This window comes from Nansenia antarctica (assembly GCF_963989245.1).
Source record: "Nansenia antarctica genome assembly, chromosome: 9".
NCBI classification, from domain to species: domain Eukaryota; kingdom Metazoa; phylum Chordata; class Actinopteri; order Argentiniformes; family Microstomatidae; genus Nansenia; species Nansenia antarctica.
The window spans coordinates 31,902,670-31,926,201 of NC_137679.1; the positions used below are offsets into that span (position 1 = coordinate 31,902,670).

Genomic DNA, 23,532 nt, shown 5'->3' on the forward strand with positions numbered 1-23,532 from the left:
CACAAGAGGGGGGCAGTACTGTCAGTATTTAGTTACCTCTGTTGATCTAAGAAATAGTAAGCCAGGGATATTAGACTGTTTGTACTCTATTAGTCATTTATTGAAAGTTTACAAAGTTTACAAATGTAAGTTTCCTAAATGGATTCCGGACCACCCGGATGGTTTTGCCTGCCTGCAGCAGATAGAAACTTCTCTCAGGGGTTGTAGCGTAGCATGCCACATCACGCCCAAACCAACAAACACGCATGCACACACACACACACACACACACACACACACACACACACACACACGCACACACACACACACACACACACACACTCTGCCATCCCATCTGGGAAAATTCCCAACTTTAAAAGATTAATCCAAAAATGGGAGGAGGCCTGATGTGTCTTTGATAACAACAACAAATAAAGATTTTGATTTGGAAACACTTTAATTTTTCAACTTGACTTTAAGACGGCAAGGCTCCAGAGATCCCTTCCATGATCTGATAAAGCCTGGTTTGATATTTGAGATGGCTGTAGGATACGTACACATGCATGTTGTTTTGTTTTGTATTGTTTTATCAGTTTAAGACAAATTTCTAAGGAGGTTTAACTCCAAAACATTTTCTCATCTTAGGTATGAACCATATAGCAAAGTCTCAATGATGATATACAACATACATATTTGTAATTCAGCATACATGGACAGAACCATATTTTTGATATATATTGTCTTATGTCATAGTCATAAGGTCAAAAAAAGTTCAGGATTTTGGCAAAGCACAGCTTTAAAGGCAAAAAAGTACTTAGACTGCACAAAAGAGGTTTTAGTAGTTATGTAAGCCTCTCTCTCCTCAATCATGGCACAGTTCAGAATCCTTTCTCCTCAAATCCCTGAAAACTTGGTCATTACTCTGCTGCAAGATTAGGTACACTGGAGCAAAGTAGGATTTAAGCCAGTTGTTTTTCGGTTAAAGGATTGTAATAATTTGTCTTTTTAGGGCAAGGATGGAAAACAAATTCTTTTTTTTGTAATGTTCAGCAAATGAGGACGGTTTATAGATTAAAGCTTTTAATATCTGACTGATCACTAGGTGCTGAAATCAGGCTTTGGTCTCTCTTCCCTCTCTCTCCTCCAGGTGAGCAGTGACAGTTTGAGTGTAGGACGACATAAGGACTGTCATTTAAACCAAATCAACACAGCAGTGGTGTTGACATTGGGCTTAGCTAGCCAAGTACCTGGCAAGTTTATTTTGACAGTTTGAAATATGAAGGACATAAGGTGGACCCTGTAAAGAGTAAAAAATTGAGATTAATATTTAAACAGCATTACACATACGCTTGCTGCTTACACAAGGAAATTCTGGTGTTAACAGACTTTTATTTGATTAGGGTATCATCCCACATCACTCCCCTCATGGTCATCCCATTCATATCAATCAGAAATATTTAAGATACTTAAGATACTCTAATTCAGAAAGATTTATCTTTGTTTTATTGTCTTTTTATGATAGGAAGAAGCTGTATAACTTCGTTGACGTAGTTGGAAGCATGGAAGCAGGAGGAAAAACTGCTTGGATGTTGACATGTTATTTCAAGGATATTCCCTCCAGCAATTCTTCTGAGTGGTCGTTATCCATCTATATTGAGCTGCAGGGCAGCAACGGTAATCACATGTACAGTATAAGTGGTGAAAATAGAGCTGTCAATGTCTCGTAATAGCTCGGAATAACACGGTCTGGAGCGCTAGTGTCTGGGAATGCTGTCTGTCACAGTCTTTACTGTAGCCTGGCCGCAGCTGAAGGACCCATACTGGACACCACGCTGCTGATGGTCAGTCTGACCTATTATGACCACACCCTCAGTAATTAAGGGTCAGTCGTTTGGTACATCTCATTCCAGAGGAGTGTCATCATCATCATCTTGACCTTCATTTTAAGCCTGACAGTACACTGGAGGGACACCCTGTCCTAGGGACTGAATTATTACTATGAATGTTTTATAAATCGCTTATACACTCACTGAACACTTTATTAGGAACACCTGTACACCTTCCCATTCATTCAGGTGGTGTAATGGTGTGGGGAATGTTTTCTTGGCACACTATAGGCCCGTTAATACCAATCAATCATCGCTTGAATGCCACAGCCTATTTGAGTATCGTTGCTGACCATGTGCATCCCTTCATGGTTACAATGTACCCATCTTCTAATGGCTACTTCCAGAATGATAATGCACCATGTCACAAAGCAAAATACTTCTCGAACTGGTTTCAGTTCTGCAGTGGCCTTCCCAGTCACTGGATCTAAATCCAATATAACACCTTTGTGATGTGGTAGAATGGGGGATTCACAGCTTGAAAGTGCACCCGAAAGAATTGCGTGATGCAATCATGTCATCATGGACGATAATCTCAAAGGAATGTTTCCATTATTTCTTGTGGAATCAATGCCATGAAGAATTGAGGCTGTTCTGAGAGCAAAGGGAGGCCCTACCCAGTATTAGTATAGTGTTCTATCTTATATCTACCTTTAAGTCCTCCTTAATAGCTCTTTAACAGTTGTTTGTGTGCCCTGTTCTAAGTGTCATAGAATTTGGTGAATCATAGAAATGATCAATGATACCGCCAGTTGGGTTGAGGGAGTTGTACCAGTACTTTATGCCCTAACGCCACCGATGTGAATAGAGTTATAATAATAATAATAATAATAATGCATTTTATTTATAGGCGCCTTTCAGAGCACTCAAGGACACCTTACAGAGCATAATTTAAAAACAAGCAACAGATTCAAACAGGTTAAAACAGTAATTTAAACAAACAAAAACAAACAAAACAAGACAAAACAAAGACAACCATCAATTAAAAATACGCCAGTTTAAAAAGGTGGGTTTTCAGGCAGGATTTGAAGGTGGGGAGAGAGTCAATATTGCGGATGTCTTGTGGAAGAGAGTTCCAGAGACGGGGGCAGAGTGACTGAAGGCTCTAGACCCCATAGTGGTCAGGCGGGCAGAAGGTATAGTGAGTTGAAAGGCAGTGGAGGATCGGAGAGTGCGTTCAGCCTGTACAGTGAGACATTTGAGGTACAGTGAGTCACATTTCAGTTGACTATGGTATGGCTGGGCCAGATGGATTCAGGCTGGATTTACACTTCCTAAAGCCCCAATGATAGAGAATAGATTGGACCTCTGAACGTGCATGTTGGCTGGGGGGGGGGGGGGCGGGGGATCCCGTGTGTGTGTGTGTGCGTGGGGGGGGGAGGGGTTTGGTTGGGGGTGTATGAGTTATGGATAGATGATGACTATAGGGAGGCACTGAGATCTGTGTTAACAGATGCGTTCATTTACAGTTTCACGCCTACAGCTCCCTGGCATGGTTCCCCACACTCCTCCAAACCTTATGTCGTTATGTGTGTCCTCCTAACCAAGACACAGATACATACAACCACTATGTGTTCTGATCAGGAAGAGCTTTTAGAGAATGAAGAGAGACAGCAAACCAGTCAGCCACTATGCTTCAGCCGGGCTTTTAGATCCAGATCCCAGTATCCCTCCCCTGACATTAACAACCTAGCTAATGGAGGCTTCCTGTCAGGGTATCGATCACGCCACCGCCAGCCAGACAGAGAGAATTAGAAACCAGTCTAAACACTGGGGAGGAGGGGGGGGGGGGGGGGCATTAGTGATTGTGAGTCTGTTACATCAGGTATTAAACCATCCCCATCTGTAATTGAATTCCTACCTTGGTCTTCAATTAAATGAACAGTTTTTTTTTATGATTCCCCACCCTGAGCTGTTGAAGATGCACTCTAGTAATCAAGGATGGGGAAAATAGTATTTGGATATGACAAACTTACGGCATGAACATCCAGTGTGCTGCCAAGGTACACTTTCTTTGACCTTTCTTTTTTATCTTTGAGAACAACAATGTTATTAATACAGTCTTACTGTTTTAAGATATCAAAGGCTTTCTCTTTCTTTCTTTCTTTCTTTCTCTCTCTCTCTCTCTCTCTCTCTCTCTCTCTCTCTGTGTGTGTCTTATCGGAACTCTTAATTGTTCTCATGAATATTTAAGAGGTGAGTGAGAATGGAGAGAGGGCAGAGTGGGGGAGGAGAGAGGAAGGAGGGAGGAGGGATTGTATTTCAAAGGGCCTGAGAGCTGAGAGATTTGGCTGCAGTCTGAGGTCAGAGAAAAGAACATGCAATGTCACACAAGCACGGCGGGGGAGACTGATTCGCTGGCTCTGTTGCCAGTGTTGCTTCAGTGTTGCCAGTCTTATTTCGCAAAGTTGATTCAATCAATCCATTATAAATGTAATGGGTATCAAGTAAGTTATATCTTTAGGGTTAGGGTTAGGTAGACAGGGTTCCCGCGCTGGTCTTAAAAAGCCTTAAAGTCTAAAATCCAGCAATCCAATTAACACCTAAAAAGGCCTAAAAAGGTCTTACATTTCAGTTATTCTGTCTAAAAATTAGGTGCTAGGTCTTAAAAATGAGATATTGCAAGAAATCAGTCCGACCACATCTATTTACGCGGAAATTAATCAAGCTGGAACCAAAAAAAGCTTATCATATGGTACGTAAAAAAATCTATTCAAAGAGGTCTAAAAAAAATCTAAAAAGGTCTTAAATTTGACTTGTTGAAACTTGTAGGAACCCTGAATAGAATATTGACACAGCACACAACGAAACAGGGGGTTGAACCGTGAAAGTGTGATTCTGTAGTAAGTGTGCAGTAGCAGCCTTTCCCATGTTATCCTCTCCTCCAGTCCAACTGCTTTGTTTTTATTGTGTGCTTCTCTCCACCCTGCTGAACAATAAACTGGAAACCAAATCAAAAAGTTGTTGCAGGAAGACTGTTAAACTTCGAATGAGTCTAATCACTCATGTTTATATGCCTGAAGCGAGTACACAGTTTGTACACAGTAAGTGCAGCTACAGTTTACAGTCTGAGCTGTAGATTGCTCTGAGAGGAACAAGACTGTAATGTCTGAGGTGATTGAGACTGCAGTAAGTGTATCACACTGGTATCTTTGCAATCTTAATGACAGAACATCCAGTCAGTCATTGGCTGTACACACAAAGAGACAGTGGTACTGGATAGTCAAGATTACAGGAAGCACTGAGTGGAACATTAACAAGATTCTTTCTTTCTTTGAATGGCAATGTCTCCTTTTGCAATATCTTGAAACACATTTAAAAGTAACTAGAGGATAGTGCACTATCTTCCCTCTATCCTCCCTGGTGCTTGTTAACCAATTTCAGCTCAAACGCCTACACTCCACCCTTCACCCTCCACCCTCCACCTCCCTCCCTCCCTCCTCCACCTCCCTCCCTCCCTCCCCCCACCCAGCATCTATTTCTTCGGCAGAGGGAGATAAGCCTACAGTAGGTCCCGCCACAGCCTCCCATGATGACAGCAGGCAGTTTTGGCCAGAGAAGCTGCATGGCTGTCTGGAGATAGTAACCAGAGAGACTAGCTAGCTAGCTGATAGACCCTGCACAGACACACTCAATGAGATAACAGGTCAGAACAAGAAGCTCGTTGTATGTAGAATCATCTGAGGATAACGCAAGCTGGTTGTTTATTGCTGAAACAATTAGGGACTATTTAATGATCGATAAAATCCCTAATGTAGAGCATTCTCTCCCCCCCCCCCCCCCCATTATCTCCCCCCCCCTCTCTCTCTCTCTCTCTCTCTCTCTCTCTCTCTCTCTCTCTCTCTCGCTATCTCCCTTCCCCCCCCTTTCTCTCTCTCTCTCTCTCTCTCCCTCTCTCTCCCCCTCTCCCTCTCTCTCTCTCTCGTCACTATCTACCAGCTCCACTACCATACCATAGACATGTTATTCGTATCCTCTCTGGGCTCATGACAGACACGGGGGCTTTACAGTATGGAGAGGCTCATCGCACAAACATTCACACTGCTCACGGGAGAGCTGTCCTGGGTGAGGTCGCCACGGTCAGTGACCTTCAAGGGGTGACAGAGGCGTGTCCTTTTACGGTCATGGGCTGGCCCCTGGGGCTGGGTATGGGTTGGGGCCGGGCTTGGTATGGGCAGGGTATGGGCAGGGTACGGGCAGGGTAAGGCCCGCTGGCCACAGGGGCGCTGAGGAGATGACAGGTGTTGGATAGAGAGGGACACCTGCTCCACCATTTGCTCATCAAGGCCATTTACTAGGGAACAGGGAACAGGCTGTGGGATTCACTATACATGCGCTGACATGTGGTGGCCAAGGCTTAGAAACACCATTTTAATAACTTATTATAGTTATTAGTGATGTTACTGTATGTTTTTATTCATATGATTATAGCATATCATTATTCATATATTCTAGTTATTAGTAACATCACTAATAACTATAATAAGCTATTAAAATTGTGTTTCTAGTAATATATATATATATATTCACAGAGAGCGAGAGAGATAGAGAGAGAGAGAGAGAATACTGTGTTTCACTAAGTAATAGTAAAAGCAGAATAGTTTTTTATTTAACTGTTATTAGTTACTGTAGATGTTATTAGTAATTGTTATTAAGAATGGTTCTGTTTTGATGTAATTAAGTGCTCTTTTAAATAACATTTAAAAATAAAAAAGCTCTTAATACTACTACTACTAATAAAAATGTATGTAGCATTAGTATCACAAACCCAGAACACTTAACGGGTCAAGTAAAACAAATATGATAACGTAATGCATGCTGATGCTGAATGTACGTGACAGTAGGAGAGATGTTGTATTATCTGGACCTCAGATGGAGCTCTGCGTCAGTGTCACCCAGCCCTCGGAGCTGTCAGACGCCAGCAGCTGCTCCATACAGGAGAGGAGGGGCAGCACATGCTCTGGATATCACGACTGAGTAGAGCGGGAGAGAGAGAGAGAGAGAGAGAGAGAGAGAGAGAGAGAGAGAGAGAGAGAGAGAGAGATCAGAGAGAGAGGGAGAGAGGGAGGCGAGAGAGAGAGAGAGAGGGAGATGGAAAGAGACGAGAGAGAGAGGGACTGAGAGAGAGAGAGAGAGAGAGAGAGAGGGAGAGAGAGAGAGACAAGAGAGAGGGAACCTCATTAGAGAACCCAGTCTGAGCCCCAGCCCCAAACACAGACATAGACTATCGATCCAGCCCCAGACCCAGACAGAGTCCGTTTAGCCACTGGGCAAGGGCTATTTGGAAAGGTCACACTTAATGAATATTGGGCGAATTGAATGCCATTCACATCCGTTGTGTCTACGATATACAACCACAGAGATAAGATCTAGTGTAAGGTTTTGTCTTGAAGTGTTCTGTAAGTATAGCTGTAGTACAATGTACTAGTGTAGTTTGTAAATGTCCCAATTTTATTTCAGAAATTAAGAAACAAAGGCCATACTGACTGTGCCAGTCCTGAGGTTGAGGACTGTTTTGGCCACAGCCCAGACATGGATGAGCGTTTCGCCAAGCTAAACGAAGAGAGTGCTCTAATGTACAGGCGCTGCGCTGTAAGTACTACCTCTTCCCTCTCCTCCGCCATTTTGTGTTGATTCCTGTCTTTTATGTTGATGTCCACCACAGGCGCTAAACAAGAAAGAACACAGAGGCTGTGATAGCCCGGACCCCGATGCCTCCTATGTCCTCACCCCACACACTGAAGAGAAATATAAAAAGATTAATGAGGAGTTTGATAATATGATGAGAAATCATAAAATCGTAAGTAAAAGGAATGTTTTTGCTTGGCTTCTTCTTGGCAAATAAAGACACCCGCAGCACCACCCACCCAACCCCCACCCCACCCACCCACCCACGCACACCCCCAACCTGCGAACTCACCCCCCACCCCACCCCACCCTTACTTCTCTCCTTATTTTAGTTGGAATCTTTTCCGTTTGTTTTGATAACTCCTCCTCACACCAACATAGGACACAGAAGCAAAATATCACAGCATTCTTACTCATGGTTACGCCCTAACAAGTCAACATTCCACTATTGAGATTGATTATCGGGTCAGTTCTTATCAGTGTTGATCCCCAGAAAGGTAACATTCATCGTCATGTTAGCTGTTGACAACACATGCCGGCATTTGTTCATTGTTTTCCCCACTGTCCTCATTTACCACTGTGTTTTTATAACTCTCTGCAGTGCTGATGATGAAGATGATGGTGATGATGATGATGATGATGTTAGAACACTGAAAGCACTCCATCTTGTCATTGCTAACCCACTAACCATGTCACTAACAACCCCATTGCACCGTTTTGCTGATGCAATGCCACCAGCTGTGAGCTGAAAATGCATGTCAAATGTTCACCACTGAGTAACAATGTCTGGAGTTAATGTTACAATACAGATAATGATGCAACAGCGATTCAATGTCTTACTACAAAAGAACCAAAAACATTCTGTTGTTATTTCTATCGACTCATTAAATACCCTATAGTATAGTAAATATGAAGATTCACAGTATGTCTTATGATGTCATTTTCTTTTGTGCATATCAATGATTCAAACTGCAAAGACTATTCTATACTTTTATCAGTGTCCTGCACTAATATAATGCCATTCCTTATTGCACCCTTGTGACTAGCTCTCTGATTCACTTGGACCAGCTCTCTCCTGTAAAGGAGATTTGATCTCACAGACATTAACCTGATGTTAAATTCAATTAAGTCTCTCTCTCTCTCTCTTTCTCTCTCTCTCTCTCTCTCTCTCTCTCTCTCTCTCTCTCTCTCTCTCTCTCTCTCTCTCTCTCTCTCTCTCTCTCTCTCTCTCTCTCTCTCTCTCTCTCTCTCTGTCGCCCCCCTCCAGCCCAACGCCATGCCCCAGCAGAACTTCCCCATGCATGTGGCGCTGGCCGGGTCCAGCCCAGGCTCCCTGCCCTACAGCCCTGGAGGTTTGGGGACCCAGGCGCTGTCTGCAGCCACCGTGGCCCTCAACGACGCGGGGATGCTATCCACGCCTCACGGGCACCTACACAGGAACTCCTCCCCGCAATCAGCCCCTCAACGACCCCCCAGCGCAGGCAACGCAGGTGAGAGAGAGTGAGAGCGTATGTGTGTGTGTGTGTGTGTGTGTGTGTGTGTGTGTGTGCATGTATGTGTGTGTGTGTGTGTGTGTGTGTGTGTGTGTCTGTAAAACAACCGAACATGCATTTTTTAAAAACAATCCCACCACATTACAATATTTAGTGAATCCCCCCTTCTCAGACTGCCCTCTTTCATGTGCCCCACAAACCGTTGATGCGTGTAATGAAGCGTGCTGCGTCGTCCTGCTCTGACTGGGCTGCTCACATATGGGTGGAGGGCAGCCTGCAGATGGCTGATCCCCCCGCTCTGCCCCCTCTCCTCAGGTGGCATGCAGGCCGGCGTGGCAGATCTCGCGGTGCCAAACGGATCAGGCCCAGGCGCTGGCACAGCGGGTAAGTCAGTCCCTCAGGAGATGTCCATTAGCTCTGTGGCTGCAGTGTGTCCTTACACACCCCCGAGGAGCCTAGTGCTATTTTTTTTGTCTATTGCCGGTCAGTGCTGCCCCCCCCCCCCACACACACACACACACACACAAAACACATTTTGTTATCGTTGCTAAGAGCATGCACTTAGAGCATGCACTTCTATACACTCTGTGGCAACGTTTCAGCTAAACATATGGCAGGATCACTGGCCTCTGAAATCCGTCATTCATCATTTCGACGGAGGGTATTGGAGAAAATGTGGTTAAAGCGTATTTCAAGCAATCCTGCACAGTTTTTAGCAACATTTTTAATCAGCAGTTTGTTGCTACCGAGCCATAACACTTTCTCAAAATTCTGCTATCCGGTGTAAATTTCGCCATGTATCAAAAGCCTGATATTTCTCTTTGAGAGAGTCACTGTCACGCTCGATAAGTCCCCTGAATGTGTTTATGGCAGGAACGCATAGAAGGTTGAGTCTTTTTGGCCCAGACTGCTGATCCCAGTTTCCCAAAATCAAGGGTAAGGAGAGATGCATCTTGTATTGTATTTGGACGGTACATTAGGTTCTTGTCGTTTTAGAAACTATTAATGGGATTTATTCACACAAATATTTATACGAGCTGAGTGTGTGCACACACCAGAGCTGTGATGATGAAGTGTGTTTAGAGTGCTGGGTTTGGTTAATTTGTTCATATAAATTAAATTGTTTCTCTGGGGCCTAGAAGTTGCCAAAATACCTTTTTACATACACATATATCAGTCTAGTATCTTACAGTATCTTACTCAAATGGGACGTTTATTCTAGAAATGGTGCCATGATGATACATCCAAAACATCTCCCTGTGGAATGACGCTAATATTTTTAGTCAAGATGCCTTGACAAACCTGTGAAGGAAAACGGGTTAGTTGCTAAGTGTTGCTACCACTATGAGAGGAGGCAGCAGCAGCTGCTAGGACAACAGTCGTACTGCTGTCTGTCCACACAGTGTCACACCACAAGGACACAGACAAGGTCACATGGTCCAACTGTTCCTTCCGCCAGTGTCATCTTCGCTCTCTAGAGGCCAGCTATGCATGTGTGTGTGTGTGTGTGTGTGTGTGAGAGAGAGTGTGTGTGTGTATCTTTTGGGAAAACTACTTGTATGTTTTAATGTCCCTCAAAGCGAGCTTATGGCCTAATGGTCTTTTCACAAACGAGCAGTCAAATACATTTCGAAATGTCACTCAAATGCTGAGCCTCTCACAAGCAAGTGTCTCTCCACCAATCAACATCCCGCCCCCCCACCCCCCCGGCTGCTATGACAGGTGCACCTGCTAGCGCGGTCCCACTGCACTCCTTATATGGGCGTCAGTCACAGGCGCTATGCGTGTAGCCCGGCCCGGCGGAGAGAGGAGCGCAGAGAGAGGAGTGGAGCCCTGGAAGCACGCTGGCCATGTCAACCCTCTGAATCGTCTGGCCTGTACACAATGCCCCCGCAGCCTGAAATGGCCGCTATGTGTCATGTGACAGACAGAGGGTGGCAGGTGCGGGTTAACCCCGTCCCCTCCGGGGCGCGCTACTCGGTCTGCGCCGCCCTACGCTGGGTGTACTGACAACAGAGGTCACGCCTGACAAGCATCTGAGGCCCTCGACAAACATTCCATCTGTTAGAGAAGCTGTCAAACCGTGTGCTTCTGTGTGAGACGGTTGATGTTTGACTATACGTAGGTACGAGCGTTGAAAGAATTCAGGGCTGTCATCAGTTCTTGTCGCAAAGGTCTTTTGTCGCAAAGGTCTTGGGAGAGCTCTTTGTTTCTACCCCAGCATGAGATGTTTCTTGCAGGACAGCTTGGTGACAAAATGATTTGTTTACTTGCATTCAGAGGTGGGAAACCTTTTTTCAAAGAGTGGAAGTACGTACCCACCCGTACAGTAAACTCACTAGTGGCATAAGCTAGTTTAGTGATTTGTCTTTGACTTTGTTCAATACCTTTTTCCTGTGTTAGAGAGATAGAATGTTGTACCCCAGATCTAGACGTAGGATGTTGTACCCCAGGACTAGAGATAGAGTGGTTACCCCACCAGGGCTAGAGGTAGGGTGTTCTACCCCAGGACCAGAGATTGGGTGTTGTGCACCAGGACTAGAGACCTCTTGTCTTTTGTGGGGTGTTGAGGGCAGGAAGCTGCCTTGAAAGGCAGCTGATGAAACGAGGGGAAACTGCCTTTTCTAGTGTGTTTGTCACGGCCAGATAGACTAACTAGACCAACCCAGATAGACTAACTAACATGGTCTTATCTGAGGTAAGAGACTCAGGCCCGAGGAACAGATACTGTATGTATGATTCACAGATTCAAGACCCTGGTGCTCGCCTACCGGGCAGCGAAGGGAACAGCCCCTCCCTACTTGCAAGCGATGGTAAGACCCCAAACCCCTGCCCGGTCACTCCGCTCTCACGCCTTGGCTGGCTGCCTGGCACCGCCGCCTCTACCGTGGATGCAGCAGTCGTGTTACTCGGTCACGACTTTTCACTGTCTTTGCGCCCCGCTGGTGGAACGAGCTGCCCACTGCTGTCAGGACTGCAGAGTCAGTACCTATCTTCCACCGTAGATTGAAGACCCATCTCTTCAGGCTACATCTTTACTGTCCCTCCTAAAGACCTCCTCATCCCCACTTCCCCCCCAGTACATTTTCTGTACTATAAATACATTCCTTCTTCTAGCATTGTAACCGCCAATGGCCCCTGGTCATAGCATAGATTACTTTTTCTTACGATGACTGATGGATAGATGATTCACTGACTTATATTATGACAAATATATTCATTGTAAGTCACTTTGGATAAAGACGTCTGCTAAATGCCCCCAAAAATTAAAAACGGAAACTGTAAATGTATTATTACCGCCAAAGCACCGTATCATTTACTCTCGGGATTTACTCTTGGCAGTGTGTCGCTGGAGCTCTCAGACAATGGCCAGTGCCTTCTTATTCTTCTTCTTCTGTGAGCTCTCCCTCCTCCACTCCTCTTCTCCCCCCTCCTCTTCCTCCTCCTCCTCCTCCTCCTCCGTCTCTCCCCGGATGACGATTTAGTCATGAAAGCACAATCTGCATAATTTGCCCAGTTGACATGGCCCGACCTGCGCCGTCCGTCTGTCCCGGCTGCTGAAGTTGATTCAGAGAGACAGGAGGCAAGCTGACAGTCCTCCAGAACCCAGGCTCGTACAGTCTGACTGCCTGAGCCCATCACACAGTACAGTAGGCTAAGATCCTACAGAGCTCTAGGGCTGGGGTGCACTACAACTCCATAAGTTCACCTGACATAACCCCCCCCCCATCTCTCTCTCTCTCTCTCTCTCTCTCTCTCTCTCTCTCTCTCTATCCCCCCTTTCTGGAGGCTCATGGACAGGGAAAGGCTTTTACAGAGCTGTTTGTTGCTTTCTCTCTAAGAAGCATTTAGAATGGCCGCCCGTGGCACGGCAGGCTGTCCCTAATTTAATTATGGACTCCTCCGACGGTGGTGTCAGGGTAGATGTTACAGTCCGTTGAGTGTCTCAGAAAAGCTGAGATGGCAGCGTACTGTTTCCTGCACACTGCACTGCACTGCCAGAGAGGTTCATACTATTGTGACCTATGAATGATATCGTGTGTGATAAGGTGTGTACTGTATGTGTACATATAAGTATAACATGTATAGTATTAGCATTATGTCCAGTTGTGTTTCCTGCTACTTCTAGGACCTAAACAACATCCCAACTGTCTTTGTCAGATTGTCTTTGTCGATGTTATCCATTTAGGTCGCAGTCTTCCCTCCTCCTCCTTACTGTACAGAAGATACTGGCCAGTGTGTCCTCTCCTGTGATTGTACTGTACAATAGTTTTCATGAATGGTAGCAACCGTCAATGAATGATTGGACGGTATACAGCAACATACAGAGTTTCCCCAGTGTCCTGGCCTTTTTGATTATTTACAGACGTTCGTGTTCCTCCTTCAAGAACACTCATGTCTTATAACATCGCTGCCAGGCATTATGTAACGTCAAGTGCAAAAAATCTCAATTATTCAAACGTATCTCTTTAAAAATATATAGCCCCGCGTCCACTCGGAGGACGTTCAGTGAGTGGGTGGTTTCCGTGGGTGTACAGTACACTGCACATGGGACTGTGACTGTGCCACAAACATGTTTCTTGAAACAATAAGGTGAAAATTATTTGACTCTTGTCTCAGTCTTTGTAGTATTGTAGTACAGCTACAGTACAGTTAGAACCATCCCCATTCATTGCAGTGGTGGTGGTGGTGGTGGTGGTGGTGGTGGTGGTGGTGATGGTGATTAGGGGTAGTGGTGGCCTGGTGGCCACAGTTGGACTGGTGACTGGTGATCAGAAGGTCATGAGTTCAAATCCCTTCTGGGAACACCACCACTAGTGTGCCTTTGAGTAAGGCACTTCGCCCTAAGTTACTCCAGGGAGACTGTCCCTGTAATCTCTAATTGTAAGTCGCTTTGGATAAAAGCGTCTGCTAAATGGTAAACATGTAAACGACGCCTGTATCTTTAGCTTGTTTGTTAATGAGGCCTTCCAGCCTATCTGGAAAGTCCTGCCAGCGTTTTCCCTAGTCTTTAGATACAGTATAGGGAGTGTGTGTCCCTTCTAAGAAGTAAAGAGAACAGGGAGTGTATGTGTGTGTGTGTGTGTGTGTGTGTGTGTGTGTGTGTATGTGTGTGTATGTGTGTAAGAGGCAGTGTGTTGTGTGTTCCGAGGCGGGGCTGCTGTGACTGATTGCGCTCTCTCCTCTGGCCGGCTTCCATGCCATGACATCATCCCAGAGTGATCATTATCAGAGCGAGGTAACAGAGCCTCTTACAGTAAGGCTAAGCTCTGGTAGCTCTAGTCTCTCCCCCTCCCTCCTCCCACATTACTCCCCCTCCTTCCTCTCTCCCCTCCCTCCCTCCCGCCCTCCTCCTCCCTCCCTCGCCCTCCCTGGTCTTAAACACAGCTAGCCTAGCCTATTGACTTGGACCGTGGCCCTCTCCACCTTATTTACTCACTCAGGGTGTCACGTGTCACGCAGCGACGGAGGAATTCACACACGCTGATGTTTCACAACAAAAGGTAGAGCGCCGTCGGCCCCACTCCCTGTTCTGTTCTCACTGCTCCGGTTGACCAAGCACTTCAAGTTAAAACACTTACAAGGGCGGATGTTTTTGTTCTGTATGTGGAAATATTGCATAATGTGGCCAGTGAGGATGTGGGGGTGTGTACAGTAGCAGACATTGAGATTCAGTCTCTTCTGATTGGTAATTGTACAACAGTTTTTGCCGATTTTGAATGGGTACATATTACAGTTGTGGAACTACGGATAGCTTTTGGCTAGCGTTGATAAGGCGTTTGGTTTCGTTCTCTTTCCTGTGTGATACAGTGTAGTACATGTCCCTCATGCTTCCCCTGGTCAGTAGAGTCCTGTTCTCAGTGATATCTGCCCCCCCCCCCCCTCCGGTCAGTAGAGTCCTGTTCTCAGTGATATCTGCCTGTGGAATGTTCCTCTCTGGCTTGGGGCACCAGACTCAGCCCCATAGTGCTGCCTGCCACAGTGCGACAGGAAATGACTTTGGTATTGTAGTTGGGTGCAAAACAGACCAGAATGAATTGAATATTTTGTCTTTCAAACATTACTCAAAAAGCCAATGGATTCATGCTTAATTCATGAACATGTATACACAGTAAGAGCTCTATCCAAACGACCTCCAACTTGTAAAAGAAACGTATTGTTTTTGAAATGTCGCTATCCCTGGGAGAAATTCTAACAACGCAGATCCAGCTACCAGATGGCTGCCTGTACGTCAGATGTAAGAACACAAAATAAATAAAATCGGTGCATTCAGCATTGCTTGGCGCGTCACCAGGCATGGCAAGCATCCCATTGACGATGGTATGAAGTATAAACGCAATGTATGTGGTCTCCGGGGAACCGAAACCTACTCCTGCTCTCTACATCTGACCTGCAGCTGCCAACATCACAATGGCATTCTCACTGAACAAATGATCGGAAATTACCTAGGCCTCGACATAATCAGTTACCTCACCGCGTGTTTCTGTATACCTCTACCATACCATTTGGATGTATTATTTGATTTAAATGCGACGAAAGAAAACCGATTGTGGAATACTGTGCGTTGCACTTTATGAATAGATTTATTATTCAAAGATGGGAAAAAACTGACTGTCAAGTGAATACAAAAATAGTGTTTTGAAAAAGTAATTGTTCCTGTTCTATGTGGAGGTTTCTTCAGGGATTGCTATGGGAACTGAGGCTGTGAATGCCTGAGGGCAGAGTATGATTCAAAGCTGACAACGCCTGGCATACATAATAACACAATCACCGCCTCTAATCAGGCAGAAAGTGGACAGCTAGTACAGTTCTATCAGGCCGGCCCACAGCCGTTCTCCAGAGTCAGTTTAGGACAGCCTCCAGCATGTCTCTACTGTTAAACTGCTGCAGCCCCCTCCATATTAGAACATCTTGGATTTCTGTGTGTTTTTACAGTGAACACTGCAATCCTTTCTACATCATACTGTAAAAATTGTGTGTGTCTGTGTTGTTTGTACAGTCAACATTGAAGCCCTGTCTACATTCTGACATCTTGTATTCCTGTGTTTCTCTATGTACAGTGAATGGTTTCGTGGGCAACCCCAGTGGGAACAGCTTGGGCAAAGTCATGCCAACCAAATCTCCTCCCCCGCCAGGGGGGAGCCTGGCCAACGCCAACGCCAGCCGCAAGCCCGACCTCAGAGTGGTCATCCCTCCGTCCAGCAAGGGCATGATGCCCCCTCTGGTGAGTTACCCTGCATGATGCCCCCTCTGGTGAGTTACCCTGCATGATGCCCCCTCTGGTGAGTTACCCTGCCCGCCTGTCCATGCCCAATCCTGGGCATAGCTAAGGGGGTTCCCAGACCAACCAATTGAAACCATTGAAAGGTTGATTTAGTCCCCAATAATAATCATAATAATCATAATAATCATAATAATAGTAACATTTAGCTGACGCTTTTATCCAAAGCGACTTGCATTGCAGTGAGAGCATACATGTCCAAGACTAGGATTAATCTGTTTCTGGGGAAACTCCCTCTAAAATGTAGAGACGTAAAATGATATATTCCCTTGGAGAGAGCACAATGAACGCCCTTCCCAAATGAACTCAGTAACTATGTTTGTCATTGGCCTCTTCCTCTTCAGATATACCCCTCTCTCGCATCTGTTCTTTTTTCGAGGATAATTATATTATGATTACTGTAATTAGGGTGGATAACTCTCTCGCCACGTCGACACCTGGGGCTACAAATAGCTGTCAAAACCACACGTCAAATCACAGAATGGAAATGAAATTAGACGTGTTTACGGGCTTAAATCACCCCATTTCTTTTGATAACCGGCATTCTTTCAGGAATCAAGTGAGAGCTGGGTATGGTAAACAAGGGGCGGGCGTTACCGTAAGTCTCTCCACCCTGCAGGCATCAGCAGGAGTGGATGTGTTTTCGTTTCTACGCCAGGATCTGGAGATCAACCCAAGGTCAACCGGATTATAGCTCTACACACACTGCAACACCTTACCATGGATCACAGAGCAACTAACCAAGGCAGCTCTGAGAACACTAGCGCACTAAAATACTAGATTATACACTTTTAGTATTATACTAGTTTCCTGTTGAATGTGGCAGCCTCTCAAACAGATGACAAATACAATGCAATTCTAGAAAAGGGTATTTGTCCACGAGGGGCAATTACTGAAACAACAGAGAGATAGACAACATGTTTAGACCACGATAGATAAACATTGACTTAGACAAACAGGCCATCATTAGGTCATAATGGTATTAAGATAATCATGTCTGTGTGTGACAATGAGATGTAGGCTTAGAGGGATGATATCTCTGCATCCTTATGTGTGTGTGTGTGTGTGTGTGTGTGTGTGTGTGTGTGTGTGTGTGTGTGTGTGTGTGTGTGTGTGTGTGTGTGTGTGTGTGTGTGTGTGTGTCTGTGTCTGTGTCTGTGTGTGTGTGTGTGTGTGTGTGTGTGTGTGTGTGTCAAGGGGTCTATGGCCTGGTCTTTGTCTCTATCCCAGAGGAGGGCAACAGTCTGGCTCCTGCTGCTGTTCCTAAGTGTAATACAGGCTGTTAGGAGGACGGATGCTGACAAATCTGTTTCTCCAGATATTCACACACACACACACACACACACACACACACACACACACACACACAAACAAACAAACACACTCACACACACACACACACACACACACACACACACACACACACTCACACACAATTTGGACATTTCTGATTACAGTCGATTGTTTCTCAGTAAATCCTCACAATCACTAAGTTTCCAATTCAGGTAATTGCTGTGCTATCGAGCTACGCTCAATGGCTGTGATTCATTAGAGGACAGGTCCATATTGACACATACACACACACATACACACACACATGTACACAGAGCAGGAGGGGATGCAGGCAAGTCATCTCTCTCTCCTCTCACCCACCTCTGTACACAGCAGCAGTGCCTCTCAGCTGTGTGGTATTGATTTGCCCTTACTCTGTTACCATTGCCCTTACCTCCCACGCTCTGCTCAAACATTGCGCAACCGTCCCCTTGATAAAAGGAACGGCAGGCAGGCCAGGAACCACATGATGATGAAACTGTTTTCATGAGTCAACCACTAGCATGCTTCACAGCACACACTGGTCTTGACCTTGTCAGTGTGCGATACAATGGATTTGGAGATGTACTGTATAGCCGTTGTTGTTTGCGAGCACTAACTGGTGTACTGTAGGCTACAGTACAGTGATAGGTCTCTGGAAAGACAGAGGCAACAGTACTGAGCCTTTAGATTGGTCGGGCACTAAGGGAGGCTAGTGGACGCAGAAATCTGAGGATTGTTTTCCTACCTCCACCGGCCTCAACTGAGAGGTTGCAATAACAGACTGGGGTCGTGACCTTAGTAACCGTTCCATCCTATCTCTTTCTCTTTCTCACCCTCCCTCTCTATCTCATTCTCTCGTTCTCTCGTTCTCTATGACGACGAGCAGTCAGAGGAGGAGGAGGTGGAGATGGTGAGTCTGATGGAATGCCTCTGGGATGAACACGGACATGTTGTTTTTGTTGTTGTTTTTACGTTCCCTCCCTTGGATAAAAAGCTCTCAGAAATGATCACGTTCAGTTAATTTTTGCTTTTTCCGTTCAGACAAACTGCAGCTCCTTGGGTTGTTTTTAATCTGTCAACTCTTTAGTTTTCTCATGAGGTTTACAGTGCACTCTCTCTCTCTATGGATCATCAATTCCAAATGGTAGCTTGAAGCATCTATCACACGCCTGAGGAGAAAGCTAACAGTTAGCGTGGTCTTGTTTAACACCTTTTAGAATGTGTTATGTGGCCAACCTGCTTCAACGCCCCTAAGTAGCCTCACATAAGTGGGAATGCAAAAAGGCATAATTCTTCTGACAAAGAACAATATTGCGTGTACATCCTTGACCAGGCGTTTCCTTCTAAGCATCATTGTCGTGAGGGTTTTGTGGTGTTATGAGTACCACGTTCCTCAAATATGTGTCTTGTGCATGCATGTATTACTGGCATAACCACAGAGATTATGTCATTGACACTCTTGGTTCCTGTTTGTTATTTAGAAATGTTCCTCGTCTTTATTTTTTATTCACAAGGTGAATGACTTCATGTGGAATGATGTCACCCACAACAACACAGCGCCTTGCATGATTTCATCTGGCTAGAACGTGTGACACTGCCCCAAGTGTATTTAGATGATGTTAACTACACAATGTGTGTGTGTGTGTGTGTGTGTGTGTGTGTGTGTGTGTGTGTGTGTGTGTGTGCGCGTGTGTGTGTGTGTGTGTGTGTGTGTGTTCGTGTTTACATTAAACTTATATCAACAGAACAATGCAAAAGCATTTCAGAGAACAGAGTTATATTGTTGTTTTTATGGTCAACATCTCTGTGTAATGGGTGTTGGACCCAAGGGAGTGTGAGTTGGTCCAGTTGAAATAGGTCTTTTATATCAGTTGTTTGATATAATGTCATTATCAATTATTAATCATCGTCCCTCTGCAGGTTGTTGTAGCTGGTCTTGTCCTGTGGTGCATGGATGTGGAATTTGTTGTGGTTATAATATGAAACAGCATGCTGCATTACTGCATTACTGCTGTATTTGTGAGTTATTTGTGGGAGGAACCTACGGTTTCCTTCCTATTCTCTTTGTAAACTGTTGGCTACAGAAAAATAACCAATGCATGATGTACTATGATGACCAAATTAATAAGGGTTAGATAAGGATATATAGACATTTTATTTATTATTGATTAACTAGTGTTGCTGTCTGGTATAGGCAGCATGTTCAACCTTGAGCCCAATATAATGATAACTTAATCATAAAATGTTAATGTTATATATAAAATTCTATAAATTCATATTGCCAACCAAATCACATCACTGATATTTAATGGAGAATATTACCATATGCCAGACAATATTTGCCCTCAATTTCTCATTTCCCTGCAAATGTCAACCTGGGTTGTGTGAGCGTTCTACCGTCTAACACACAGCCTTTTTAGTCTACACTGACATCTAGTGGTGAAAAGAGGATATTGCAACACGCCAACCTGGTCTGCCAAAGCCAAACTGTGCCTCTCCTAGAAGTGTGCCTAAAACGAACACTAATCAGATGATTCCAGTCCTTTGTCAGTCAGTTGATAGATACCTGCGTGGCTTGGCAGAGGGTATCACCACCATGGTGTCTAAATGGTAAATGGACTTATTCCAAAGCGCTTTACAATGACCTCTCATTCACCCATTCACACACCAATGGCGGTCAAGCTACCATGCAAGGCGCCGGCCCGCTCATTGGGAGCAATTTGGGGTTCAGTGTCTTTCCCAAGGACACCTCGACATGTGGCCAGCCGGGATTCGAACCGCTGATCTGCCGACCTTGCGATCATTAGACGCCGGCTCTACCTCCTGAGCCACAGCCGCCCAGTGTCTGACTCTTCACCTTGTGTTTTGGTTCAATAGAGCACCCAGAGGATGAACAGCTCCCAGTCCAGCCAGCCTCTGGCCACACCCGTGGTGTCTGTGACCACGCCCAGCCTGAATCCTCAGGGCCTGGTCTACCCAGGCATCAACTCTGCCTACAACAATGGTGAGCCAGGGGGCGCTTATTGGCTTAAATGGCCTAAAAATATATTGAAACAAAACCACACAAGAAAACAATGATATGATATCCCTTTGCTGATTGTGTTGAGTTTATAAAGGGAACTGTGCTTATTTCCTCAGACTACACCTTGAACAGTGCGGAGCTCGCTTGCTTACAGGGTTTCAACTCCCCGGCAGGCCTCTCTCTGGGCTCCATGTCGGCATGGCAACATCATCAACTGAGTTCACTAGTGTGAGTAACTCCACATATTTCACTGCTGTTCCTCACTGCGTACAGGATCTGTGACAACCGAAAAGGGTGTTGGACGACAGAGTGGGAAGCGTCATTGTTTGGTACATGACACCTTACCTATCCCGTCTGAATGGAGCTGCCACTTGGTCTGGTGTAACCACTGATAAAAACAAGTATAACTGGCTAATCCAATACCCATTCCCTCTCAGCAGGTCAGGCAATCACTTACCTCAGGGCTCCAACCTCTCCATCAACACCAACCAGAACGTCAACATCAAGTCCGAGCCCATCTCCCCTCCCCGAGACCGGGTGACTCAGTCAGGCTTCCTGGCCCAGCCCCCTCCCCCTCACTGCTCCAACAGGCAGCAGACAGAGATGGGCCGCTCCCCTGCGGACAGCATCAGCTCCTCCTGTAGCTCGTATGACGGGAGCGACCGTGAGGACCACCGTTCAGACTTCCACAACGCCACTCTGGGGGGGGTGGCCAGACCCCCGGCTGGGGCCGAGGACAGGGAGAGTCCCTCGGTCAAACGCATGCGCATGGACAGCTGGGTGACATAGGAGCACCCAGGACGCTGACCTCAGTCACACACACAGTCACACACAGTCACACACAGTCTCACACACACACACACACACACACACACACACACACATATACACAGAGACACATACACACACACACACACACACACACACACACACACAGTCAGGTTATGCCATTATCAGACAGAAGCACAGTGACAGGAAGGATATGCAAGAGTTGAATTGTTGTTGCTATTACAAAATGATTATTATTAATATTTGTATTATTATTATTATTATTATTATTATTTGCAGTCATTTTGTAAGGATGAACTTGGCCAGACATATCACAATGCTTCACTCTGATAATAACTGCTTTTCAAACACCTATTGGACAAATATTGCAGGTACTTGGTTGAATGAGAAGTCTCCTATTTAAAGACAGTTCAGCAGTATAGATTATTGTAGTCACTGCTGCAGAATCAAGATGGTATGATACCTTTTACTTCTTACGTGCTGTAACTGTGTGGGTTTAGACTTGCAGTTACTGTGTTCACAATGTCAATCTTATGGCCTCATGAATTGTAGCATTGCAGTATGTCTATTACTGGGTTTTCAGATGCTAGTACATGTTATTAAATAAGGACTACAAAGACGATGACATGTTATTACATAAGGACTACAAATACCATGAAGGGATGGATGACCATGAGTGGAGAACGAGCCTTTGTTTTTCATCTTCTAAGGTTGTTGTCATTGGTTTGTCAACTAAGTCCAACTGTAAAGCAATATACAATCATCTCTTTTCTTTTCCTTTCAGAAACACATTTATTTATATCAGCCAAAGCAGTATGCTGATTTTTTTTATGTTGTTAGTGTGTGTTTTTATAATTTACAAAAAAATAGGACAATATTTCAGCAAGATATTGATACGAAATTGAAAGCCATGGACACTTGCTGTTGTTCTGTATGTAAAATTTAAATTTGAAAGCTTTTTTTTCATGTACATAGCAACTTTAATATATATCACCTTTGGTGTATGTACCTATATATTGTACCTTCACCAGATTTTAAAAAAGGTATATTTTTGTGGATTATTGCCAAGTTTACAAGGCATCGTCCTTTTTTTTGGTCATGTATTCACTGGGTAATATTTACTATTTTGTTAAGTATGCTGTACTCAAAATGGAAGCATTGGTAACCAGTTTTACAGAGTCAGTGGATGGTAAAAGTATGTTCTTAAAACGTGTAATGATAGTGCTATTTGGTCACGTGTCAATGTTTTCTTTTTGTAATGGAGAATTGATCCACTTGTGATGAAATGGTTTCAACTGAACTGTGATAGTTTACCTGACAACGATAGTGGTGAGATTTTGGCTTGGGTGCTTATTCTGGCAACTCAGTCAATTAATTCTCCACATACTGTGTAGGGTTTCATCTTAAAACAGTTATATCTTAAAGTCAGATAGATGGAAATAAAGCAGCTATATGTACCCTGAATATACACATGGTTAGTGATTTTTTTTCTGTTTGATACATTGTTTATAAAATGTAAATGTTGTACATACATTATTACTTAAGTATGAAATAACAACAGATCATGAGAGTGAAATATATATTATACCCACAAATTGTATTTTGTTTTATTTTTCATCTGCTCCCGCTTAATATATAATAGTAAAACTAATTATGGAGGGCATTTTCAATGTAGGAGATCACTAGGAATACAATCCCAATGTTTTTAATAAGAGGGTGCAATTACTGAGGGCAAGTACATGTATTTTATGAGGACTCTTAAAGATACAGTTAGCAAGAAGCAGTTGGGGTGCCGATGACTTCAATCAAGAGTTCTGTAAACTAGACAGCCATGGTGAGTAGCTTACTGTAGCCTATTCTACATTTTTCATTCATATACCGGTAGTCTACAATTTCTTGTTCAGTTCTGATATGCAACTAGTATGTATACTGCACACTAATTGATATACAGTATATACATTCGTCTATAGGACATTAGGCTATAGGACATTAGGCTATAGGACATAGGACATTAGACTATAGGACATTAGACTATAGGACATTAGGCTATAGGACATTAGGTTATAGGACATTAGACTATAGGACATTAGACTATAGGACATTAGACTATAGGACATTAGACTATAGGACATTAGGTTA

At 44.5% G+C, this 23,532-nt stretch overlaps 1 protein-coding gene across 1 annotated transcript in view; it reads left to right on the top strand.

Annotated features, from left to right (window-relative positions):
• The window catches only part of LOC308165751 (myocyte-specific enhancer factor 2A-like), a 54,462-nt gene extending 31,483 nt beyond the window's left edge, over positions 1-22,979 (top strand). Inside the window, exons 5-11 of the mRNA XM_080539903.1 lie at positions 7,326-7,457; positions 8,761-8,983; positions 9,302-9,370; positions 16,048-16,211; positions 20,460-20,586; positions 20,721-20,832; positions 21,045-22,979. Coding sequence (XP_080396029.1) covers positions 7,326-7,457; positions 8,761-8,983; positions 9,302-9,370; positions 16,048-16,211; positions 20,460-20,586; positions 20,721-20,832; positions 21,045-21,393 — 1,176 coding nt within the window. The 3' untranslated portion in view covers positions 21,394-22,979. The remainder of the gene's footprint in view (positions 1-7,325; positions 7,458-8,760; positions 8,984-9,301; positions 9,371-16,047; positions 16,212-20,459; positions 20,587-20,720; positions 20,833-21,044) is intronic.
• The last annotated feature ends 553 nt before the right edge of the window (positions 22,980-23,532 follow it).